General features: G+C 42.1%; 1 protein-coding gene across 5 annotated transcripts in view; it reads right to left on the reverse strand.

The window, feature by feature from the left end:
* Positions 1-23,754, reverse strand: part of myo18ab (myosin XVIIIA b) — a 100,188-nt gene that overhangs the window by 74,495 nt on the left and 1,939 nt on the right. For 4 of the 5 annotated variants that reach the window (XR_014699411.1, XM_084559109.1, XM_084559108.1 and 1 more), the window contains exon 2: positions 21,964-23,073. Coding sequence is in view for 4 of the 5 variants with exons in the window: in XM_084559109.1 (XP_084415235.1) it covers positions 21,964-22,995 (1,032 nt within the window). In the remaining variant the exon portion in view is untranslated. Of the gene's footprint in view, positions 1-952; positions 1,156-21,963; positions 23,074-23,754 lie in introns of those variants that run through there. The other variant, XM_084559110.1, reaches the window with a different exon arrangement.

Raw genomic sequence — 23,754 nt, forward strand, 5'->3', positions numbered from 1 at the left:
TCAGATGAAGGTGAGTGTCTGTTAACTGGAAGCATAGTGTTTCAGCTGCTTATTTTGTAGGTCAGAAAGAGAGCTTAGTCAGTGTATGTTGCTAATTAGCTAATCAGTTTGTACAGTCAGCTGTTGGCTGTTTGGAGACAAGTCATTTTAATTTGCTGGTATAACATCATGGATATCTTCTACAGCCAGGATAACATAATTACATAATTATACACCAATTAGCCACAACAATAAAACCACTGACAGGAGAAGTAAATAACATCGACCATCTTGTGACAATTCAATGTTCTGCTGGGAAACATTTGGACCTGGTATTCATTGGTGTGGATGTTACTTAGACATGTACCACCCATCTAGACCAGACCAGGCACCCCCACCCCGTAGCAACGACACTCCTTGATGGCAGCAGCCATCCCCAGCAGGATGCAGCCTGACACAGACACACACAAAAAAAACGGTTTAGGAACAACTCAAAAAACATGAAAAACAGCAAAAGGTGTTGACCTGGCCTCCAAATTCACTAGATCCCAAACTGAACAAGTATCTGTGGGATGCTGGAACAAGCCTGACCCACAGAGGCCCCTCCCCTCAACCCATAGGACCCAAACGCCCCCCACTAACAGCATTATGTTGCCAGACACCACAGGACACCCTCAGAAGGCCCATGTCCATTCTCTGATGAGTCACAACGGTTCTGGAGGCACAAGGGAGACCTACACAATATTAGGAAGATGGTCATAATGTTACGCCTGATCGATGTACAAGATAACACTATCAAATATCGGGTTTAACCGCACAACAGGTCAAAAGCCCATTAAAAATACTTGATTCTCGTTGAATTAAAACTGAAAAGTAGAAACTCCTCACAACTAAGAAGCTAAAACCAGGTTTGGTATTCACCTGATACCGTTACTCTGTTTAGTACGTTCAATGAACTGGTGTCATACTTTACCTTCACACGCAGTGAAATCATCATTTGGTGGTTTAATTCCAAGTCTAGTATCTCAACCGCCCAAACCTCAAACTCTATCCTATTTTTCAGCTCTGCAGTCTTTCTTTGCTTGTCCTATCATGTGTGCAACATTCTCTGCATCTGGAGTGATGAGAGTATGTTGTAAGCTGCAGCGTCTTCCTTTATGAAACCGTTCTGTTCTGTAAAGCATTTCAAGGAAGGCAACAGACAGAAAAGCAGAAGCAGAAAGGTTCATGTTAACGGAAGTACTATAAATGCCCCTCCTACTGCTGATGAATAAGTGCAACAAAGGTTGGGTAAAGTGTAACTTGCCAGTGACACTACGCAGTATATGAACGGAGAAAAATTACTGTTTTTGAAAAATAATGTTAATTTATAATTTGACAAATGCAACACACATCAGAAAAGTTTCCACTGTTTTGCACCACCCCTTCTTTTAACTTTCTTTTAAATGTTTTTATTCAGGATTTCAATAAGCCTCCTTATTTTTCTATTCATAATGCACCAGATGTTTTCAGTGGATGACAGGTGTGGACTGTTAGAAGGTCAGTGTAGCATAACACAAGGTGGTAAGGCTAGTGCTAACCCCTGTTGGAACGGTTTACTTTTTTTAAAAGTGAAATAATGTTTTGTCTGTTGTTTTGCTTCACTGATATGCTTTTTACAGCATCAGTGAATCAGTGGTTCATTTTTGAATGGATCCAATGGTGTTGGACTAAACAAGCTGCCAAATCCAGTCTTCTGTTTTTGTGTAGATGCTCTAAAGCAAAACCAAAGTTGAACATGGGTGTTTATCAATGTGCGTTCTTGTCTGTACTTGTGTTTTTGTGGACTTGAGAAACATAATCAGTTGTTGCTTAACTACTGTTTCAATTCAAAGTATCACATGACAAAGTACCCGCACATGTTCCCGCCCCGCCTGTTTTATCAAGGATGCATCAGGAGATAACTTGCGTGGACTTGGTAGAGCCAAGTGTACAGGAATGCATCCTAAGTACGCCATTGTTCAAATTCAAGATTGGCTGTCTTGTGTCCTCCTGGGTCCCCTCCAGGCCCCATACTTTAGAATCATGTCCGAAGTTTGCATACGTCCTCGGCCGCTGCCCAAACCCTGTTCCATTTCCAAGTACACCACAAGACCAAGTACAGTATGCATGGATGTGTTGTTTTGTTTTGTGCCACTGGAAGACATATTGGGAGGTGTGGACGTTTGTGGACGTTTGTGGCCGTCATCAAGTTCCAATTCCTTGATGACTGTCCTTCATCCTCCTATCCTCCAGAGTCAGTACTTCAGAGTTCAACTTCTCAAGTCCAAAACGCCCTTTCCCTCTGAAGGAAGTGTGTAATGTCTGTGTGACTTTAGTAACCACATGAAACCAGCACCGCTGTCTGCACACATTTATGTGCTAAGAAAGTGGCAACACTGATGTTGTCGAGCAGCTTACCAAAGGCAGTGTGTATGGACGTAATTTATATATAACAGATGAGAATCACACAGGTAAGACAATGTGATTTTGTCAGATTTTCCATACCAGTATTCACACATTCTCAGACAGATTTCAAATACCTCAGTATGTATTGTGCATCGCTCTGTTGCTCTTGAACCACAAGATGGAGCAAGAGGACCAGAAAAAAGCTCTGAATGCTTTAGGACTCCTGCAGCTGCACAAAACCTGCATCATTCCAGAGCCTGCCACGATAAACTATGGAGGGGCCGCGAACATTTATGAAGATTAAGTGCAAACAAAGCATGAGATAGCTTTAAACCAGCTGAGAGCAGTGAACGGGAGGCCTGAGTGGACGATAAGCAGAGCTGTATTTTAAAATAATCCAGCTTGAGGAAGAGGGTGCGTCAAAAAAGGGCAAGGAGTGAAAGGTAATGAGCTAACACACCGTTCAAGAGTGACGGTGAGCATTATGAACGGCAAAGTGGTGTGTCATGTGAACACGAGCTGCTGTGAAGTCTGATCATCTGAGAGCAATACAGCAATCTGAAAGCTGAAACCTTACCCTGAAGCCACCTGAAACTACTGACTGACAAGGTTTCATTTGTGACAATATCTGGGTGGATTTATCTCCTTAGTTATTTAATAACTAGAAAGGCTTAGAGGGTTGTTCAGGAGGGTAAAAGCTGAATGTGAGAGACAAGAACAGGCATTTGAAAACATGTATTATTATTATTATTAGTAACAGGATGAAGTCCTTGAAATGAACAAATGAGGTCTTTACAGTGTAAAGAGTTAAGAGTCCACATCAGTCATTTCAATAAATCAAACAAAGCCAATTCTGGAGGCACCAAGACAGTTAACTGTATGTTTGTATTGTCCTGTATCCATCTAAAAAATATACTGATTATTGTACAGATGGTGTTGTTATGCCTCAAAATGTTCTCCTTTTTTTAATTTCACAAATCCTTTAGAAACTTCATTCATTTTCCTTCCATGTTGTCAATACAGACCAGATTTCAGTCCATTTCCCACATCTCAATTTTATGTTTTTTGTTACAGATGGCGCAGAATAAGAAACTCATGTCCACTCTACCACCACTTCCTACTTTCTGACCGTGCAACCAATTAGAGAAGAGCATTTACTTTCAGTCTTGCCCAGCATAGACGCTCCTTGCAGACCAATAGTTTGACAGGACTGAACTTGTCCGTAACACATTATGCAGTCCCCGAAGGCACACATAAAGGCCTCTGTCTAATCCCGTTAAACATATCTCTTTCTTTTGAGACAAGCAAGCGGCCTTTTAATAATGATTGCTCTTACTCTGAAATTAACTGCCTTTAAAGGGAACCTATTGCAGACTGATAAATGTTTATATTGAATCTTGAACTGAAAGAACCAATATCAATTCATAAAATCATCAAATTATAAAATAAATACATGCCATTTCCTGCATCCTTTTATTAGAATTCTTGCTGCGGTCTGGCTAGACTGGTTCCACGCGACAAGATTAAGCCAAACGTCAGGCCTGAAAGCTGATTGATTGGATTTTAGCACGACGACAGATGAGAGCTAGACAAAAGCAAAGCCAAACGCAAGGTGTGCCAACAAGAGATAAAATATTGTGGACAACATTAGTTTCGTGATAATCTCTTTCGCAACTAAGTTCAATTGTTTCAAAACCTGAAAAATCTCTAAATGAATCAGGACATTGTGAATTGTGAATCAGAATTGAATCAATTCAGGGAATTGGTAGCGACGCCCAGCCCTACTTAAACTGGATATCTGTGGCGACACTCTCGAGCAAAATCACCAACTGTGCACAGTTAGTGACGCATGTTCCATAATCCTTCTGCCAGGGAGGATAGGCAGAGCTAAGGCAAAACATACCAGCGTGTGAACCGGCGACGTTTTTATCCGCTGCTCAAGTTGCAAGTAGATGTTATTATGACTAAACAAATGATGAATAGATAATTATTATACTACCATTACATAGGCATGACCCAGGTGCCAAATGACTAGTCATACAGGGATCACGGTTTGGATATCTGAGAAGTAAGATCCACAATTACACCTGTAGTTACCGTTCCTCGCCAGGGAGAAAGGAACTGAGACCTTTGAGATCGGCACTTTAACCACAACAACTAAACTGATTCTAACCTGAACCCTAACACACCACTTTAAAAGTGAGATCAGGTCAAAACGGTCTCACTTACATACAAATATCTTCACCCCCAAGATCTAAAACTCTTATCTAACCACAAATACAGATGTACAGAAAGGAACACACACTTGTCCAAACTCCCTTGAAGATGTAGAGTCCCTGCAAGCACACGCCAGCTCTAAATCCATTCATGTCAACACACCAAACATGTTCTCGAGATGAGATATCACTGAAAACACCCATGGGTCACAGAGATTGAGCCAAAGCTGAGGAAAGCTGCTTAACGTCATCACTGGAAACCCAGTCTCACATTTATCTTCTGGAGACAGAAGCAATGGGAGACAAAAAATTGCAGAAAAATAAAGGTAGTGCAAGTCCAATGAAGACAAAACACAATTCATTTCACATTATTTGCATAAACGTGGCATATCTACGTTTCTGGTTACTTTTATGCTACGCAACTTTAACCGGGCCACTGAGAGCTACACGGGACTTCCAGACAGACACTAGAAAGCACATGAACACCACTGTAAAAGTCTCGTGCCGTAACTCAAATGTGTCACATTTTCACAGCATGTCAACAACACTGGAATGCGTCCAAGCATGTTTGTGGAGGATGGGCAGTATCGGTCTCTCTCTCCGGTCCACTTACAACTTAATTTGGCAAACATCAGCTCCAACCTTAACGAAATGTCCAAAAATTCCTCATAATTACGCAGGCCATCCACAGTCACGTCTTGTTTCCTCTAGACACACCAATTCTGTCTGGCTGCGGTAATCTCAGTGGAATGCGTGGGTAGGATAAAACACTCAACCATGTTTTCTACTCAACTCCTAAGAATCCAGCTCCTCTGACCTCACATGCTGGGTCGAAGAGCGAGGGGTCAGTACAGCGCTGTAAAGGTCAGCTACGGCTTCAAAAGTCAAACGGAGAGAGCCGGGGTTAAGGGCATTACTGGCCATAATTCTTACTTGCTGCATAAGACTGTTAACTCTCAAGTGTAACATAAATACAGTGAATCATTAAGACAACACAAAACATATTCATAATGAAGTCCTGCTTTGTGAACAAAACAAGCAAGAGCATGAGCAGCTTAAAAGACCTGCTATGAGTTAACATGTTATGCAAGTTTAATACAATTTGGTATCGGCCCCGCATTCATGGCTAGCCCTGCTTGAAAACTATAAGAAAAAGACGCAACAAAGCGGGGAACTCACAAGCTACGATTTTGGTTCTGGTAGTGTGAGTACATAGATATGAATAGACCTCTAAAAGTAGCAGGATCACAGGGCGCACTGGACCTTGGAAGCATCATCCCTAACCAGGCTGCGCAATACTCAGACAGACCACCCATCACTGACCGCCTTAAGAGTCTTGAAGACGCCCAAAGCAGATCTAAAAACTAAATACCATTCAATATTTTTTACTATTTCACTAATCCACTATCTAGCGTTCTATCGTCATATAATCGTTCACGCATTAGCACCTCACAATCCCCACCCATTTCACTATGGCCAGTAATGTTCTGCAGCTCTGCAACTGGGGGTCTTTTATTACTTATTTCAAGTCCTTGCCTTCCCTATCCACGAGCAAACCTTTTTTTTAACTCTGTATTTATTGTGCACATCTTATTTAACTATATATTTTGAGTTATTGAACAGATGTGAAGCACTCAGAAGATGTAACTCTAGGCCAAGCGGTGGTGATAACTATGTGTGCACAGTATAAAAAAATACATACTGATGACCTCAATGTATATCACACGCGATTTTTTGAGATACTTTGCATTTTGATAGGTAATGACACCATCGATAAATTACTGTGCTGCCACATGAATACACACCGCAGTGACAGGACGCTGCAGCGAACAATGATCCTGGAACACAGTCTGTTCTCTCTGGCCGACAGAAGCCTCGGGGCTTAGGTCAGCGGGAAAATAGTAGATAAATCACAGAGCCATTCTCTGCCCAGTTTGCTCAAATGGAAACTGAACAGCACATGATCTGAGCGCTACCTGACTGTGTGGGAGTGTGGCTTTTGAGTTGAGTGTGTGTTTATAGTATAGAGTGAGTTACCGGGTAAGAGTGCCACATTAAATGGCTTGTAAGTGTGAGGCTTCGATGGATTTTGGCAAGTTCATAAAAACAAAAGAAGTTGTGTGCATGGCAAAACCTTTTTTTGGAACAAGCCCCTGACGACTGTATTATAGTCTGGTGATTCAAATTTCTCCCTCCATTAGTACTGCTTTGGAACAGTTTATTTCTGGTGTATACATCCAAAACTTCTATCTAAGCAGCCAGCCAGCCCAACTATGAAATGTAATAATGAAAATGGTGCCATATGGTGAAAATACGATTAAATGATGAACAGCTTACAGCAAAGCAAGTCATTTTTTTGACAAAGGGGAACTGGCCTGACCTCAATATCATAGAGCCGGATTAGGGATGTCATAATCAATCTGGTCATTTTAATATTGAGTATCGACCGATTTCAGTCAGGATACGATCATCCGTAGAACAATATACTTGACAGCTCAATATGCAATGCATTAAGGGAATTAAGTTCCTGCCTTCAAGCTAACCCTAACCCTTAAGATGTTCATTTTATTTTATACATAACAGTAGAGCCTTATTCGTTGTGCAAAATAAGTAACAGTAAATACACTCAGAGTATAACAGTAGCTCGTATAACAAAACGAAACACTCTTAAGAGCTGGAAGGTTTTAACTCACAGGTTAGGTTTTAAGTTAAATGTGTCACCTGTGACACCTTTGTGTACTTTGGATTACCATAACTACGTCACTGTTTGCTCTCCCGGAAGGTTATCACACTCTTACAACACGCAGTAAACTGAAAATTACTGCCAGATATTGAAATACGGGCGAATGCACTTACTCACAGGACTTTTTCTGACGTCTTTATAATCAAAATAAGAAAACAATAGGTCCAGGTGGACATTTTTAGGCGTAGGTGTTATAGGGTTAACAAAAATATCTTGGAGAAAAAAAAAAACTAAGTAGAGTTGTGTAGAGTTTAACTTGGAAAAGTAAATGATTATGTTATCTTAAGGCTGATCTTATCTTATCTTATCTTACGTCTCATAGAACAGTCATTGGCATCTACTGTGGATGTTTTGGTCTACTGGTAACACCTTGCAAAACATCGACATTGCACAATGTACAAACTGCTTAAAAGTCTTGCACAAAGAACGGTTTTGGTCATTAGCCCCATTTATTGTCTGTTCAACTGGGTGTCACCAGCTCCATTCATTGACTATATTATATAGATTTTCACATTTTACTTTATGAAAGGACGGTAACGTAACGTAGTCCTCAGAGTCAGATGTCTCAGTGTGGCTCCACGGTAGTAATTATTGAAATATGCTGAGATTTCAGTTAACCCTTGGAACCACTACCGGAGCACATGTTCACACTTGCTGAACTGCATGTATGACATGTCGGTCAGCCTTTTTGTTCACCCCTTATAGTAAGTAAACACTCTTCAGTCCACAAGATAAGTCCTCGTCCTCATAGTTTGGACCACGTTCAGTTTTCTCTCCAGTTTGATATTCTGTTTATTATAACACCTTCAATCAACACAGCTATTCTAACGTCCATATTGAACGTTGTCAGTCTCCCCAAATCACATGACAAAAGAGAGTATGTTACCATGGAAACAACCAGGCGTTTCAGATGAGGCCATGTGCTTTGACTGCGCTGCTGTGTCACTGGGCTCAGTGGATAGAAAGGAGAGTGCTGACTGTGTAGTTTTCAGGCAGCAACTGTCAGCCCAGAGAGAGTCCAGGACAGAGGCACCGGCTAATCACGTAACTGGGCATGTGGCAGTGGACAATCTCCCACAAGCTTTAATTTACAACGTAACAAGGATACATTGGAATAAAAAGGCTGCTGTGTAAATATGGTCTATACCCAAGGCACCTGATAAGAGCCGAACTGGCAATGATATTACTGTAAATGTGTCAGGTATTATGGTTGCACACGTTGCTGACATTTAAAAGAATCAACAGGCAAAGTCTGTTATTAATATAACAGACTTTATAAGCCTATAAAGCAACTGTATGTGCAAGTCGTCTTTGATTACTCTCTAAATACTGTATATTATTGGTTTAGGTGGGTCTTTGTTATGGGTGGCTAAAACAGATATTTATGCTGGCCCTGCCTACTGTTCATTGTTTGGTTTCTGGGTAGATACTCTAATAACCAAGTCTTTTTATATAAAGGCTGGGTAAAAACAGTGGCTATTTTCAGGAGTACCTTAATACGCACTTGATGCTCTGGCCTACATTTGTGTTGGTTTGTTGGTGAGCTCACTCTTGTTTTGGGCGTACCATATATCAGCCTAGTAGAATCACTGTCTGTTGGCACGGAAGCTGCAGCTGTTGCTAGCAGTTAAACTTTCTAATTAAATAATTTAGGAAATATGTAAACTTAAGACGTGCCGTCACAATTCTAATGCATATTCATATCAATAAGCACACCACGGACTTGGAAGAGTAACACATACCAGCAGCAGGACGGGATATGTGAGCCTGAGTCAAAACAGCTTGTAGTGTGTGTGTGTGTGTGTGTGTGTGTGTGTGTGTGTGTTCATGGTAAGGAACATGAAGGAACACGTCGGCCTGCATGGTTCGCCAAAGTGTTTTGGGACAGAAATATAGAATTAAGACATTGGTGCATGCACAATACGTGTTTGTAGGACACATTCATTGTTGGTCTGAGTCAGCACATAAAGGTTTTGTAACAGCTGTTTAGCTACCACAGTGGTGGCTAGCAACAAAGTCTTTGATTACAATTTATTGCAAGATTAACATGTTGACATCTATTCCAATAATCTTGTCTGGCCTGCTAACCTATGTTGACACTGGCACCAGCTGGCTGCAGACATTTCAACATTCAATAAATCAAATAAGAAATACCTGACTCCTGACTCTGCCCTGCCTCGTCCTCTTAAGACACGCGCCGTAGAAGTAGGCTTCACTGCTCCTTTCAACTCATTGATTGAATGCATCACAGAAGAAGAACATGTGTCCATGAAAATCCTGGTATTGATTTGGCATGGCGGAATAGCTAGCTAGTCCAATTATTCAGATCTTAGCTGAGTCAAAGGTTTCTATTTGCTGAGCGGACTAGAAACATGTCCTGCAATCTATATTTAAGGTTTGTCCTATTTACTGGACAACACTTGGGCTACAGGTCTATGGGACGGTAATAGTTGTTCCAGGTTTTAGTAAAACCCCTCAAAAACACTTATGGCTTGGGACAAACTGCATATTTTGAGTGCAGTATGCATGAAAATATAAATTAATGGTTCTAACTTGTTTTTCTTTGGCAAGTGATCATTGTTTATGCAGGATAATGTCCTTCAAGGTGTCCGTTATCAGACATGAATGGACAACACGAAAATCCTCCAATGAGCATGAACTCTTACCTAATTAACTTAATTCTCACTCAAGTAGCAGTTTAACTTCTCCAGTTCCCCTGTCACTAAAACCAGATAGCTCACTGTAATGTCTTCTCTATTATTCATCGGGTCTGCAGCTTCTCCATAAATAATTCAGTATGCAGAACAAACAAACAGGAGACACCACAGCATCAAAAACACCAGGACGCTGCCGGACAGGCCAGCGCGTGGTGGACAAGCCACATCTAAACCGACCTACAGTAGCACTACCAGAGTACAACACCACTGAATGTGAAAAATGTGCATCCGAATGACTTTCCTCTCATCCGTAACAAGGCCTCAGCCCTCACCATAATGTTTGTCCAAGAGAAAGCCACTTTTGACAGGAGGAGAAAGGAGAACAGCTATTTAAGAATATGTGTCTGACTGAAGCATGTTATATTTACAACTGGTGACACTGCTGAAGATTATAACTCAGGGTTTAGACATGTCACAAACGCTCAAGAGCCACTTATGGACGGAAGCTCACACCGACATAGGAAGAAAAATGACATGTTTCCCCTCCATCTTTATACTGTCTATGGTTTCAACTCAAACATGGACGGCGGAACTGCTTCAGAAGTGAAGCCAAAGCAAGTAGAGCTCCCCCTGGTGACTGGCTACAGTATAGGTAATAAGCTCCACCCCCTTGATCAAATGAAAACGCGAGTGAGTCGGGTCATCGGTTTCGCGGCTCTGCGTGGCTCCACTCTCGGGCCATACTGCGCAGACCGTATCCCCGGGAAAATAGCGTCAGTTTGGCCAATGCAAGGAAGCAGCGAGACATTGTCCAGTCTGTGGTTGAAATGGCAGTTCAAAAGGCATTGCTTACTTTATGTACTGTACTATACTTTACTTTACTGTGTACAGATTTGGGCTGCGTATGAAAAATACACACAAAAATCTAACCAGTTAACAAAGGCAAAGCAGAACAGATTCAATGGTTACTTTGCATACATAGGGAAGAGGTTTAAAAGCCTAATAGTTTTAGATTATCCTTCTTGTTTGGTGAATTAAAAGCAGGGATCACACAGTAGGTGTCCCCCAGTTGCACCAACCATAAAGATCAGCAGACGGATCAACCCACTAATCTCTGCTGCTAATTAGGATGCAGCCAAAAGCCACTGATACTAGCTAAATCATTATCATCGTCATTACTACAGCTTTCTGGAGTTAACGCCCTCTAGTCTCCATCATCCAAGCAGCTTCATCTGTCAAATACGTTTTTAATCAAGTCAGTATCGTGTAATAATCTATGACAATTCTGTCCATGCCAACCTTGCTGAATAAATCAGATATTGGTAAAACATCGCTTTTTGTGCTCCACAAGGGAAGCTTATGCGTAAGAAGAGTTAGCCGTTCACTCTGACATTCACTCTGAGGCCTGGCCATATTCTCTCGACCGCTATCATTGACAAAATCATTTCCATCACCATTAAGTCCACTGTGGGTTTAATATAGCATCCCATTTCCGGCCCTGACTCGATTCACACTAAGGCCGACAGGAAACGCTGAGGGATGAACGCAGCCTTTCACTGCCTGTTCATCTGAGCTGCCAACACACCAGCCTCAAAACAAGCCCTCATTTACAATGCAAACATGGAGACAGGCTAAACACACGCCTGTTTGCTGTAGCAGTGTTCTGACGTAAGAACCCAGATGTGATATTTCACCGGAACCAAAATCACTATAAAAGGGATTATGAGGTAACAATGGAGGTTCACCAGCTGATAAAGAGATTTCAGTTTTTCTCTTTTCTGAGCACTCATGTTAGACTAAATGAATGAACCCTAGGGGTGTTAAAAAGAATTAGGGTGGATTAAATGTACACATCAGTGTTTGTGTGAATGCATAAGTGTGTAGTTTGCTTTGACTCGTTTACCCCAGTCTGTTGGGTTATATAGAGTCAAACATGTTCATTGTCATTCAGTCCTGAAGTTTGTTCTCCGTCCGTGGACAGCACTGCTATTAGAGCGCTAAACCATACTGCAGCTTTGGTTTCAACTCTTTAAATCTGACTGGAACAGTTTGCATCAAGATCCACACGAGTTCAAATAACCAAAGTCAGTTCAATTCACACCGTTTAATGTGACTGAAATGTGACTTTGGCTGCATTTACCACAGTATGAGCATCTGCATCAAGGCCACCTTCACCTTCAGCTGAACGTACTGCTCCATTGTCCACACTTCAAGATGCTCAGTCTTACCAAGAAAATGGAGTTGTTGTTGGAGTTGTCACAGAGTTAGGGCTGCAATCTGTGTGTATTGACACAAATCAGGCCCACAGATTCATAAAGGCTCTTCTTACCTAGATGACAAAGGGAATCACGCATGCACCATGCGACTGGAATAGCGCTGTCAAAGCTAATGTAGCAAGGAGAGGTAGGTCCCCTTCCCCTAGTTAGCTGCCTTTGCTGCTAGCCAACTGCGGTTAAAGCAGAAGCCAAGACAACGAAGACGACCAAGACGTCCAAGGCGACCAAGGTGACCAAGACGCTTTGATGCCAAACCAAATCTAAGATTAGTTTGGGGGTTTTATTTTAGTTAACTGTGTGAAAAAACACTCCAGGGAAAAGAATTCTTAAAATGTTATGTAAAATAATATTTTTCTTTGTCGTCATTGGTGCAAATGTTAATTGAGAGTCGCTGGGATGTCTACATTAACTTTGCCTTCACAATGTGTTTTTAGGGAACGTATCAAACACCCTTCATACTCTAATAATAACTGATCTAAAAATAAATAAAATGTGGGAAAAAAAAAACACTAGAACTACAATAAGTCTGCACCAGACAAATCAATCAGATGTATCAGGTTTAAATATTTCACTCAGTGGAAAAATTAAAAGAGCCTCAAGGCACACGTCATGGTGCTGGAAAACAGTTACATAAACCAGAGTTACTTGGTGTCACGAGTGAGTTTGAATCCCCTTCAGGGCCAGAAAGACTCCATCTACACTTCCTGAACATGAAATGGTCTTAGGATTGATCTGCAGGTAATTAAAAGGAGTTGTCACCACATCCATGGTATTGTGTAATACAGTATGTCTAGATTTAAACTCCAGATGCTGAATAACGGGGCAATCAGACGGGACGTTCATTTATTCTGGAATGTGTCTGGAACAGGAGGGTGCATCATACTCAAGTTCCTCTTACAAGTTACTGTTTGCGTCTACCTTTTTTATGTCAAGATGCACATATGAAGGATCCAAATGATATTAAAGGGTTACAGGAAATGTGTTTAAATACAGCACATTCTTTAAAGTCCCTCTCAACTAATGATTAAAAACCCTTTACTTCTACTGTTCATAACTAGCCTGAGGTTGCTGGAGCAACAAGACAAGGTAGGAGAAGCCATCAATAAAAAGATTGTGGAGAATGTTGAACATTGACTATGAATATTGATCAAGATGTTTTTCAGCAATAAATCAAGGCTTCATATCTGGGACTGCAACTGCCCATGTAACCTATAACCAAAAGGAAATAGGTCAGTTTGAAATAGAAACAGAATAAAGACACAGAATAAAAATAGAAATGTTTTGCTGTAACACAAACTTACACTCACTCTCTGTACTTTGACCAAACACAAAGAGTGAATCATGCAGAGGTTTGTCGTCATCTCTGGATTAAAACTGTGTAAAAGAGGATTAAGGCACAAATTTATGGATACTCTGGCGGCCGTCCTACTAAGACCACTATAAAACCACTGTCAGTCCAAAATCCAAACCATCATACAATACCGGTTCAAACTCTAAACTGATTTATTGTACACAATACATTTTTATATTACCGCATATTCATATTTATACACCGATCAGTCACAACATTATGACCACTGGCAGGAGAAGCAAACAACACTGACCATCTTGTGACAATACAATGTTCTGCTGGGAACCTTCTGGACCTGGTATTCATGTGGATGTTACTGAGACATGTAGCACCCACCTAGAGCAGACCAGACACCCCCACCCCATAGCAATGACACTCTTTGTCTCTTTGATGTGCTATTTTTCAATAATGAAATAGATCCTGTACAAATGTGTGAACATGTTTGTGACAGTCTTCTGTATTCATTTACATGACTCAAAATTACTCAAAACTTGGGCGGATTTTTTTTACACAAGTCCTGACAGGAGACAAAGAGAACTAGACCAGGCACCCCCACCCCGTAGCAATGACACTCCTTGATGGCAGCAGTCATCCCCAGCAGGATGCAGTCTGACACAGGCACACACACAAAAACAGTTTAGGAACAACTAAAAAAAACATGAAAAACAGCACAAGGTGTTGACCTGGCCTCTAAATTCACTGGATCCTAAACTAATTAAGTATCTGTGGGATGATCCACAGAGGCCCCTCCCCTCAACCCATAGGACCCAAAGGCCCCCCAATAACAACCAGACAGCACAGGACACCCTCAGAAGGCCCATGTCCATTCTCTGATGAGTCAGAACTGTGCTGGAGGCACGAGGCAGACCTATAGAATATTGGGAAAGTGGTCATAATGTTATGCCTGATTGATGTGAGTGTATATACTTAAACATACATACAACCTCGCTATACTTGTCTTGTTTTACCCCTTTTGTTGAATGTTATTCCTCCTGTCTCTGTGTAATGGCGCTACTGGACACTGATTTTCCCAAGAGATAAATAAAATATCTATCTATCTATGTAATGCTTGATGTTGCGTCATTAGATGGACCACTGATCCTGCGAGCACACATTATTAAAAGTATGGCAATTACTTGATGACAGTGACAGTGGATTGCTCTGTCTAATCTGTAAGAAGAACAGATGGCCTTTAGATATCCCATCATTGTTTAAACAATAACTACTCAGTCAGTAACTACTGTTTAACATGAGATTGAATGTGATTGGTGGATTATGAGCACAGCCACATCCTCAGTTGTAAACGGGTGCACACACTTATGCAAACAGCTTTTTTTTTTTTGTTTGTTTGTCCGCTACTTTTTTGTACAGGCTTTCCATTTCACAATAAATGTGGAAAAAGCACTTAAACCGTCACTTTAACACAGGATATGACTGCAAAGGGGGGGTATGGAAACTGAGAAACAATCTCTTTATCCAATACATTCACAGGCATCAAGTTATTTCCCTCCTTTAAGAAACCTCCTCTTCAGAACCTCATTCCTCTTCCGCCACAAGAGAATCTCCGGGGGAAAGGGTCAGGAAGTGGCCTATTTGTTCCAAAGGAGATTCCACAAATACCAGAGTGAGACCTAAAGGGAGAGGCTTGCTTCCCGTTGTTTCCAGTCAGCCTGTTATGACAAGTGAAGATGGCTTCTTGCTACTTTAAGCTGCGCTCTTTCTCACGCTCCAGCCTCCCCTCTCCTTCCTAAGCCCCTCTGCCTTTATTCCAGCTGGAAGATTCATATAGTTTGGGGGCAAAAGCCTTTAACTTCAGCCCTTTTACTAATGTGTTCGCTAAAACATTTCCACATGTTATCCCAATTAAAAGATTCATCGTCAGTGTGGCTGGGAAATAACAATATGGCATCTTCCTGTGCAGTAATTCACACAGCGCTTGCATTTTAATCACGGGAAGCTAACGACTTTCACATGTTCCTTTAAATATATATTTAAGTTGTTAGTAACCCTAACTGAATGAACTCTTTTGGAGGTCTCAGATAAGAGCTGGCCTGTTTACAGCTGTATTAAATGCAGACCATGAACCTAGGTTCATACGTTTCATAGATGAGACTTTCTGCACATCAACGCAGATGTCTCAGGCCAATCTGTGCTTTAAGCAACATTAATTCAGAGGTTGAATCAACAGCTTTAAGGTAAAATTGCGGTTTGGGATTCACAAATGTGGTATTATTAATGATTTACAATTTACATACAGTTTGGGTACTCATAAATTCATGACAAATCCACAAACAAGTAAATATTTTAATGGCAGCATTTAAACTTTACCGATGTGCTAATTTTCAATAATGAAATACATCCTGTACAAATAGTCTTCTGTATTCATTTACATGACTCAAAATTACTGAAAACTTGGGCGGATTTTTTTACACAAGTCCTGACAGGAGACAAAGAGAACCAGACCAGGCACCCCCACCCCGTAGCAATGACGCTCCTTGATGGCAGCAGTCATCCACAGCAGGATGCAGCCTGACACAGACACACAAAAACGGTTTAAGAACAACTAAAAAAACATGAAAAAACAGCACAAGGTGTTGACCTGGCCTCCAACTTCACGAGATCCCAAACTGATCAAGTATCTGTGGGATGCACTGGAACAAGCCTGATCCACAGAGGCCCCTCCGCTCAACCCATAGGACCCAAAGGCCCCCCACTAACAACATTGTGTTGCCAGACACCACAGGACACCCTCAGAAGGCCCATGTCCATTTTCTGATGAGTCACTGCTGTTTTGGAGGCACAAGGGAGACCTACACAATATTAGGAAGGTGGTCATAATGTTATGCCTGATCAGTATACATGTGCATGGGGCCCCTGACTAGACATAACCCTTTTTTGGTGGTGTCTGAACTCCACTACAGTTGTGAAGCGGTGGAGCTAGATCCTCCACAAATGATATTTGGCTTGGAGCAGACACAGGTTGCCGAAAGCACTTCAGCCGAGACAACAGACAAGTTTTCTCTTGCATCCCAACCATCACAGTACAGAATGATGTACGCAATGTTAGATACGGCAATAACGGTTTAAAATTCTTCAGCTAAAAGTGGAAAGTTCATCTGAGCTGTCATATGAGGACCTGATGCCTCCTGCATAAACACTGACTTCCCAGCAGCGTAGGAGTGATCTTATGTCCAGTAATAGTTCTAGTAAATATGTGCAGACACAAATAACTATTCAGAGAAAGGTATTGTATATACCTTTAAACATCCCTGTAGTGGATGGTTCATTCTGTCCTGTTCTCAAGCTACTCATAAATAATAATTATTATTTACACAATATTAATACAAGAATCACAGTATCTACAATGCACAAGTAGAAGCAAGGCCACAAACATATTCCAGCAAATACCTAAAACGTTTTTGAACTTGTTAAAGCTTAATAACAGATGGTACCAACGTAGGGGAGAAAAGTCTAAAAACCTTTTCTGTATGCATGCCTGAGGAAATTATTTTAGCAAAGGAAGCAGAGAGGTTCAAGAAACCTGAATAAAAGTAGAAGCAAATTAAATGAGAAGTGCTTCCTGAATTAGTTGAAAAAACAACAGCGGTGCCAAAGTTAACAGGCACAGTTGAGGGCACACCGTAGCGGACAGCAGAGAGGGAGAATGAAGGAGGATACGGTCGTACCTTAAAGTGTTGACTGCCGCTACAGGCACCACAACGGCATTAGAGAGAAGACGGAACAAATACATCCACATATGGGACAAATTACCAATCAATCAATGCACCTTTTCAAACTGGTTTATTGTCTGATCCCAACCAAAATGGCAACAATCCAGTTATATTTATTTATATTATATTTTAGTTTATATTATTCATTTTATTTTATTTATCTTTTTAATTAGTGATTAAGTATCCAATCTTGAAATAAATTAAATATCAAAATAAGTACAGAAAGTATAGTATGAGATGGAGGGCAGGAGGCAACCTGCAGTCTGCATGCTAAACCCTGACTGGTGTGAAAATGATTAGGAAAACAGACAAACAAACTGCTGCAAACAAAAAGAAAAGGGAGCAAACAGAAGTCAAACGATGGTCCATCCCAGTCAGCCCTGGCCTCTGCCTTCATTTCCAGTAATGAATGTTGCTCATCAGGTTTTACTGGAGTAACTCACTGATCTGGACCAGGCCTCTGCTCACTGAGCGTTCAGACACTCAGGTATTACTGCCTCTCTGATACTCTGGTACAATACCAGAGAATCACACGTCATAAATAATTCCATTTTAAAATCTGCACTCTTGTGAGTTATATGTTTGTTATCATCTTTTAACATTTTAAAATGAGGCACGGCGAGTTTATTTCATGTTTACTTCAGTGAACGCTGAGAATAATTAATCACCTCTAAAATCTATTTGGTAAAAACAGATGGTGGAAACTCTTGTTCAAGCTACTGCACCTGGTCTAAATATAGGCCAGTGATTGTCTTATTTGCTAGCTCAGGATGAATGTGTCTCCTAATTTCCTAAGATGTCCCAAAGCTTTTTTTTTTTTCTCTTTAAGAATATCCTGCCGGTGCGGGTCCTGGCTAAGAATAGGAGCATCCTGTCTGTCTGCTTCCAAATCCTGTGAAATAACACAGCACTGAATCATTCCGACTGCTGCCGTTTACAACGTGATCCTTCTTTTAGATAAAGTGTGTTCATGTTTTTCTCAGCCGTGGACACAAAGAGGATCGAGTCTGTGACCTCACAGTCCCAAAGCTGCTTCTCTAACCGCTTCATCACAACTGGAAATTGTATTTGAAACCACTTTTCCTTGTGGGCCCCACAACTTTTTGAGGGTTACAACCAGTTTTAGGGGAAATGGTTACAATTAGGTTAGGGTTAGGGGCTAGAGACTGAATTATATCAATAAACACGAGTGTGTGTCTCCATGTGTGAGACTGAACACTGTCTCGGGTGTATTTCCTGTTTGCACCATGGAAATCATTATAACAGCTCCTCACATGACACAAAGTAAGTCTCTTATCCAGTCTTAGCCAGAGTGGGATTTTTCTTTTTTTCCCTCCCAACAAACAGCCACTGTGAAGAAAGAGCTTCAGTCAGTAACTGCTGCTGCTGCAGCCTCTGACCAGGACAGTCAGGACACTGCCCACCTCCTGGAGCAGATGAATTCAATTGTGGTCTCGGGAGGGGTGGGGTCAGAGTCCCTTTCAGCCCGGCTGTGTCACAAGGACCCTTGAACTGAAGCCAGCGGAGCCGAACAAACAAAGCCCTGATGCTGTCGAGCTGGCCTCCATCAGGACAGTTGCAGGACACTCAGCTACTGTTAACAGCACAAATGAAGTCACCTCAGCACAAGAGTATGAATTACTTTTAAGTCTGATCATCAGTCCAAAATCCAAACATAGTACAGTGGCATAAAACAGGGGACAGCAACAAATCCTAAACTAAACTCCATACGCCTTATATGACAGTTAAAATGCTCTATAGAGATAGGGTTCTCAACCTTGTCTCTATGTATCTGAATTAGGTACATGGAATCCACAATAATAGTTTGTTGGTTTTCTTAATATTGTTCATCAGGAAACCAGTGATCATGTCTCTGGTTCCTAGAGGAATGACAAGCTCTTTCAGGTTGAATTTTTAGTTTCCGGCTCTGGGAATCCAGGGTGACTGCTCCAAATGTCAATTTAGTTTTATTGTACTGCAAACTGATTACGTTTTCAGCAGCTAAAATGCCATAGTTTACTTTTTACAGTGCATTGGCTTACTCAAATAGACAGACAGGGAGCGATAAGCTGATGCAAACCCGAAGGCAGCCCGTGTGTTTTTGCCTTACTGAGTACAAAAGGTTTACCCTTCACTTGGACAGAGGTGTGCTGGAGAACTTCTTTAGGAAATAAGGTGTAAGAAAAATAACCCAGATCAGCAGGACCGAGAGGAAAGATGAGCAAAGAGTGAGCAATGTTAGCCAGAGCTGGCAATGCATCAGTTTTGAAATGCCACCAGCCTGAGCTGGGCAGGTTACTTACAGCCAGTGGCAACAGACACAAACATAAAGTGCAAATCATCAGGTCTACAAGTTAACATGAAGGTGGAGTTGAATTTGCATTAACAGACAATGGGAAATGAATCCCTGGGTCCAACTGAAGTAGCAGTCTGGATGTTTTAGGCACACCCTGATCAGTGACGCAACAACTGGCATTTCCCTTTGACAGCTGATAAGTGTGACCACAAGTATTTAGGTGTGGTCAGATGGTATACACACTGTACACCAACCCTTTAATGCACAGGGAGGAGAACGGAGTCGGTCAGTAGATAATTAGAGGGGAGTGACTGCACGTCAAGGACTATTTAGTCACATTCTGCTATTTGCTTTCCTGCAGATGCATCACTGCTACTACAACAAACCATCTAGACTTTCCAGTCTATTTTTTGCATGTTACATTTGTTATGCAAGGTGCAACTGGGAGCAATTTCAGGTTTGATGCCTTGCCTAAGGACGTACCATAGAGACAGGGGAACATGCAAATGAAGACGCTTATCTTTGGCTATCTTTGGGCGAGAGGGGGGCATAAACCCAGTACAGATCAAAAACCCGCCACAGCACTGACGTATAATTCAGGAACAGAGGGTCACCTAGCCTGCTTATCTTTGTACCGCTGAGGAAAAACCCACGCAGCAAGTGGAAGAACATGCAAACACTACACTGAAAGGCTCTGAACACCGTACTAACCAGAGGGAGTAATGAAATCAGAAAAGAACTATCAATGTTATATTTCTATAAAAATGTCTTGTTAATAACAGCTTTGGTTAACTAGTATGCTGCGTCCCAACAGGATGAAGAGTGAGAGACACACACTTACACATATAGCGCAGTGTAAGTGTGTAGTGTAGTCCAGATTTGTCCTCTGTACATGTTACATAATGTTCAAAGGAGACAAGGCTTTTCAGTCTCAAAATGTGTGCGGATGATTGAAAGGAGTGTGTCTCTGTTAAAGATTATAGAATAATGTGATTTCGATGCTGCTGAAATAGGCTCCAAAGTCCTACTCTTCAAACGAAGTCAAGCAAAAATAATGTCAGCAGGGACGTTTTACTCTTCTCCCACATCATGATTAGATGAAGGACTTACAGCGAAAAAAATAAAGTTGATGGATGCTGTGCTTCAGCTGGTTAAGAAGTGCAAACACAGACTTGTTACAGTGGAACTGTTGCAGCTTTGTTAATAGAGAAATTGTTCATCTGTGTTTCTCTTGTTGACAATCAGACAATTTATCAAAACAAAGTCACATTGATCCTTATGAATAGACTTAAGTTATCAAAGAATCTCAGTTTTTTAGCAAATGCTTCATAAAGTTGATTCATGAAGTTCATAAAAGCAATAAAACCCATTGTTTTAATTTGTGAAGTCTTCGAACTACAGCTGGAGTCACACTACACAACTTTCACAGTCTTTTGGTTTTGAAAAGACTAAGGAGTACACACTAAGACTGGCTTCATACGACGACTGAAAGACTGGGGATCAAACGCTTAACAACTACGTCTGATGAGGAATCACAAACTACATGTTTTGTTAAACCAACTAAAGCCAACTGAATGCATCAAACTCTAATGCAAACAGTTGTGGCATGCACTGCAACCACATATGAAGGGCACTCCGGCTCCTGCCACAACTCGATTAATCTCCTCTTTGTTCCAGGTTCGCTCTGCAGGCACTCTCTTCCTCTCGCTGTTCCCGCTACTTCCCATCATCTTCTGGCGCTGCTTCCTGTGTCCCATCATCTCTTTTTCATTGGCTGTTGGCAACACGCGTTTGCAGTTGGGTAGGTAATCAGTTCACACCACCCGATTGCGTCCAGACTCGGCTCAAAAAACTCAAACATGTTCGACTGACTGCGACTGAGGTCGGGTCGGGTCTGTTCCCCTCACACACTAACAGATTTTTGTGCCAACTACCCGTGCCGAGTGTCCCCAACTAGTGCAGGGCGTCACCTTTAGAAGGACACCTTCACACTGAGGCATACAGCAAGCATTAATGTCCCACATCATGTTGAGACACTTATTTACGGTGCGTGTTAAGAAGGGTTCAGACAGCACACAGTTTGAAACACATAATTGTTGACCTGTTCAACAGGAGCCATACACACAAGAGACAGGATTAATCATCACATTTTCGCCTTGGTGCAGCCGACACAACGGTCTTCATGATCTTTCTTTCCTTCTCCTGGTTTTTCATTGAAAATTTTAACGTTGAAAGACATTTAACCAAGATAAGAACAGAGAGTGAACTTCATGGACAAGCTACTTACACGTCTGGCCTCCCTGCGCAGCCCCTCCGTGTTCCTCAGCCAGCAGCGGCTCAGCTCGCTCAGCTCCAGGATGGGCTGCACCTTCAGCCTCACCACGTCGCCCGACTGACGGATCATCTCTACGATCTCGTCCCTGGTCTTATTCTCCACGTTCCGTCCGTTAATCTCCACGAGCCTGTCACCTGGCACCAGCCCCAGTGCCAGGTCCTTGGTGCCAGCACCGGGCTCGGCAAAGTGGACCACACGCCTGTACACTCCTCCGTCGGGGCTGCGGTCTAGCATTGTAGTGCGGCGCAGAGAAAATCCAAAGTCGCCGGTGTTTCTGCGTTGCAGTTCCAGCTCGCGTATTTCCGGAGCGCTTGGCGCAACCAGAGCTGGCAGCTGAAGCTGTGCAGGGAAGGTCTTGTCGACCACTTCGGGGATGCAGACTTTCTTGGTGGTTGGTGCATCATCCTGCTGCTGCTGCTGCTGCTTGAGGCTCTGTTTGCGGAGCATGCTGAAAACTTTGTTCTCCACCTGCGGGGACGGAGCAGCGGAGTTCTGCCCCGAGGGAGTGGAACCCTCTGAAGGACTCTCCTCTTTGCTCTTCTGAGAAAAGGAGAAACGCTTCATCATCTGACCCACCTGCGACGAGTTCTGCTTGGCCATTGAGCCAAAGTGAGCCACACGATCGCGCACCGAGCTGCGGTGACCACCCTCTCCTCCTCCACCCTCTCCCTTCAGGTCGTCAGTGGAGCTGGCTGCGCTCAGCTGGTCATCCAGGACCATGCTGCTTCTGTTGCTCAGACCGTCCGATTCAATGTCAGTGAGGGTGAGCTCACTGCTGCTGGCCACTTTGATTGGAATCGGGTTGGAGATTTCCAGTTTGTTCTTGGACTCCCGCTTCGCTTCCCTCTTCAAATTGAAGAAACCGCGGCGCATGCTCATCTCCTCCAGGCTGCGTAGCTCCGCTGGAGACATCCTCTCCTTTTTATCCTTCTTCTCCTTCCTGCTCCCTTCCCTCTCCTTATCCTTTTTCATCAAATTAAACATGGCGACAAGCTATGTGACTCTATGCAGCGCCGTTGGAGTCACTAGGTGCGTTTGATGTGACCAACAAGTAGAAACCCCCTGGAGAAGGAGAAAAGAGGGACAAACTGTATCAGTATAAATATGAATGACATTTATTTCCATGTGAAACTGGAAAACATTGACAGAAATCAGCTAATAATCATAACTGTATTGAATACCTTTATATTACTGATGTGATTACATACTAGGCACATACTTAGGAGCTTCTTTCGATTGAAATCGTGAGTAGGGAGATAACGCCAACTGTGTAACATGAGAATTCAGAAACCATATCCTGGATTTCCTTTCTCAGTCTCCGAGCGCTGACACATTAACTGCTCAACTGAGCGGCAAATCTACACAAAGTTTATCGAGAACAATTTGGATAACATATCAGCTGTGTTCACCATCAAACTAAAGGGGAGGGACATATGAACAAAACTGTCAACAACGGTATGAGTAATTGTACTGCATATGGTAAGCGTGCATGTCAGTTATCTTAAGAAACGGTTGGAAAGTCTGTTTTTCGGTTATCTAGTGAAGTAAAGACCTCGTGCGAGATGCTATGCAACATTTTCTCTAGTTGATGTGAAATAAAGAACCATTTCAAAAAGTTCTCCATTTATGTCTGTGGACGTTCTCAGCCATCCAGGTCAGGGTGTATGTTACAAGGGCAGAAACAAGAGCAAAAACAACAGCATAATTATTTGGAGCTGCTTTTTCTGCACCTGAAACTGAAAA

Source organism: Chelon labrosus, assembly GCF_963514085.1.
Source record: "Chelon labrosus genome assembly, chromosome: 13".
Classification (NCBI taxonomy): Eukaryota; Metazoa; Chordata; class Actinopteri; order Mugiliformes; family Mugilidae; genus Chelon; species Chelon labrosus.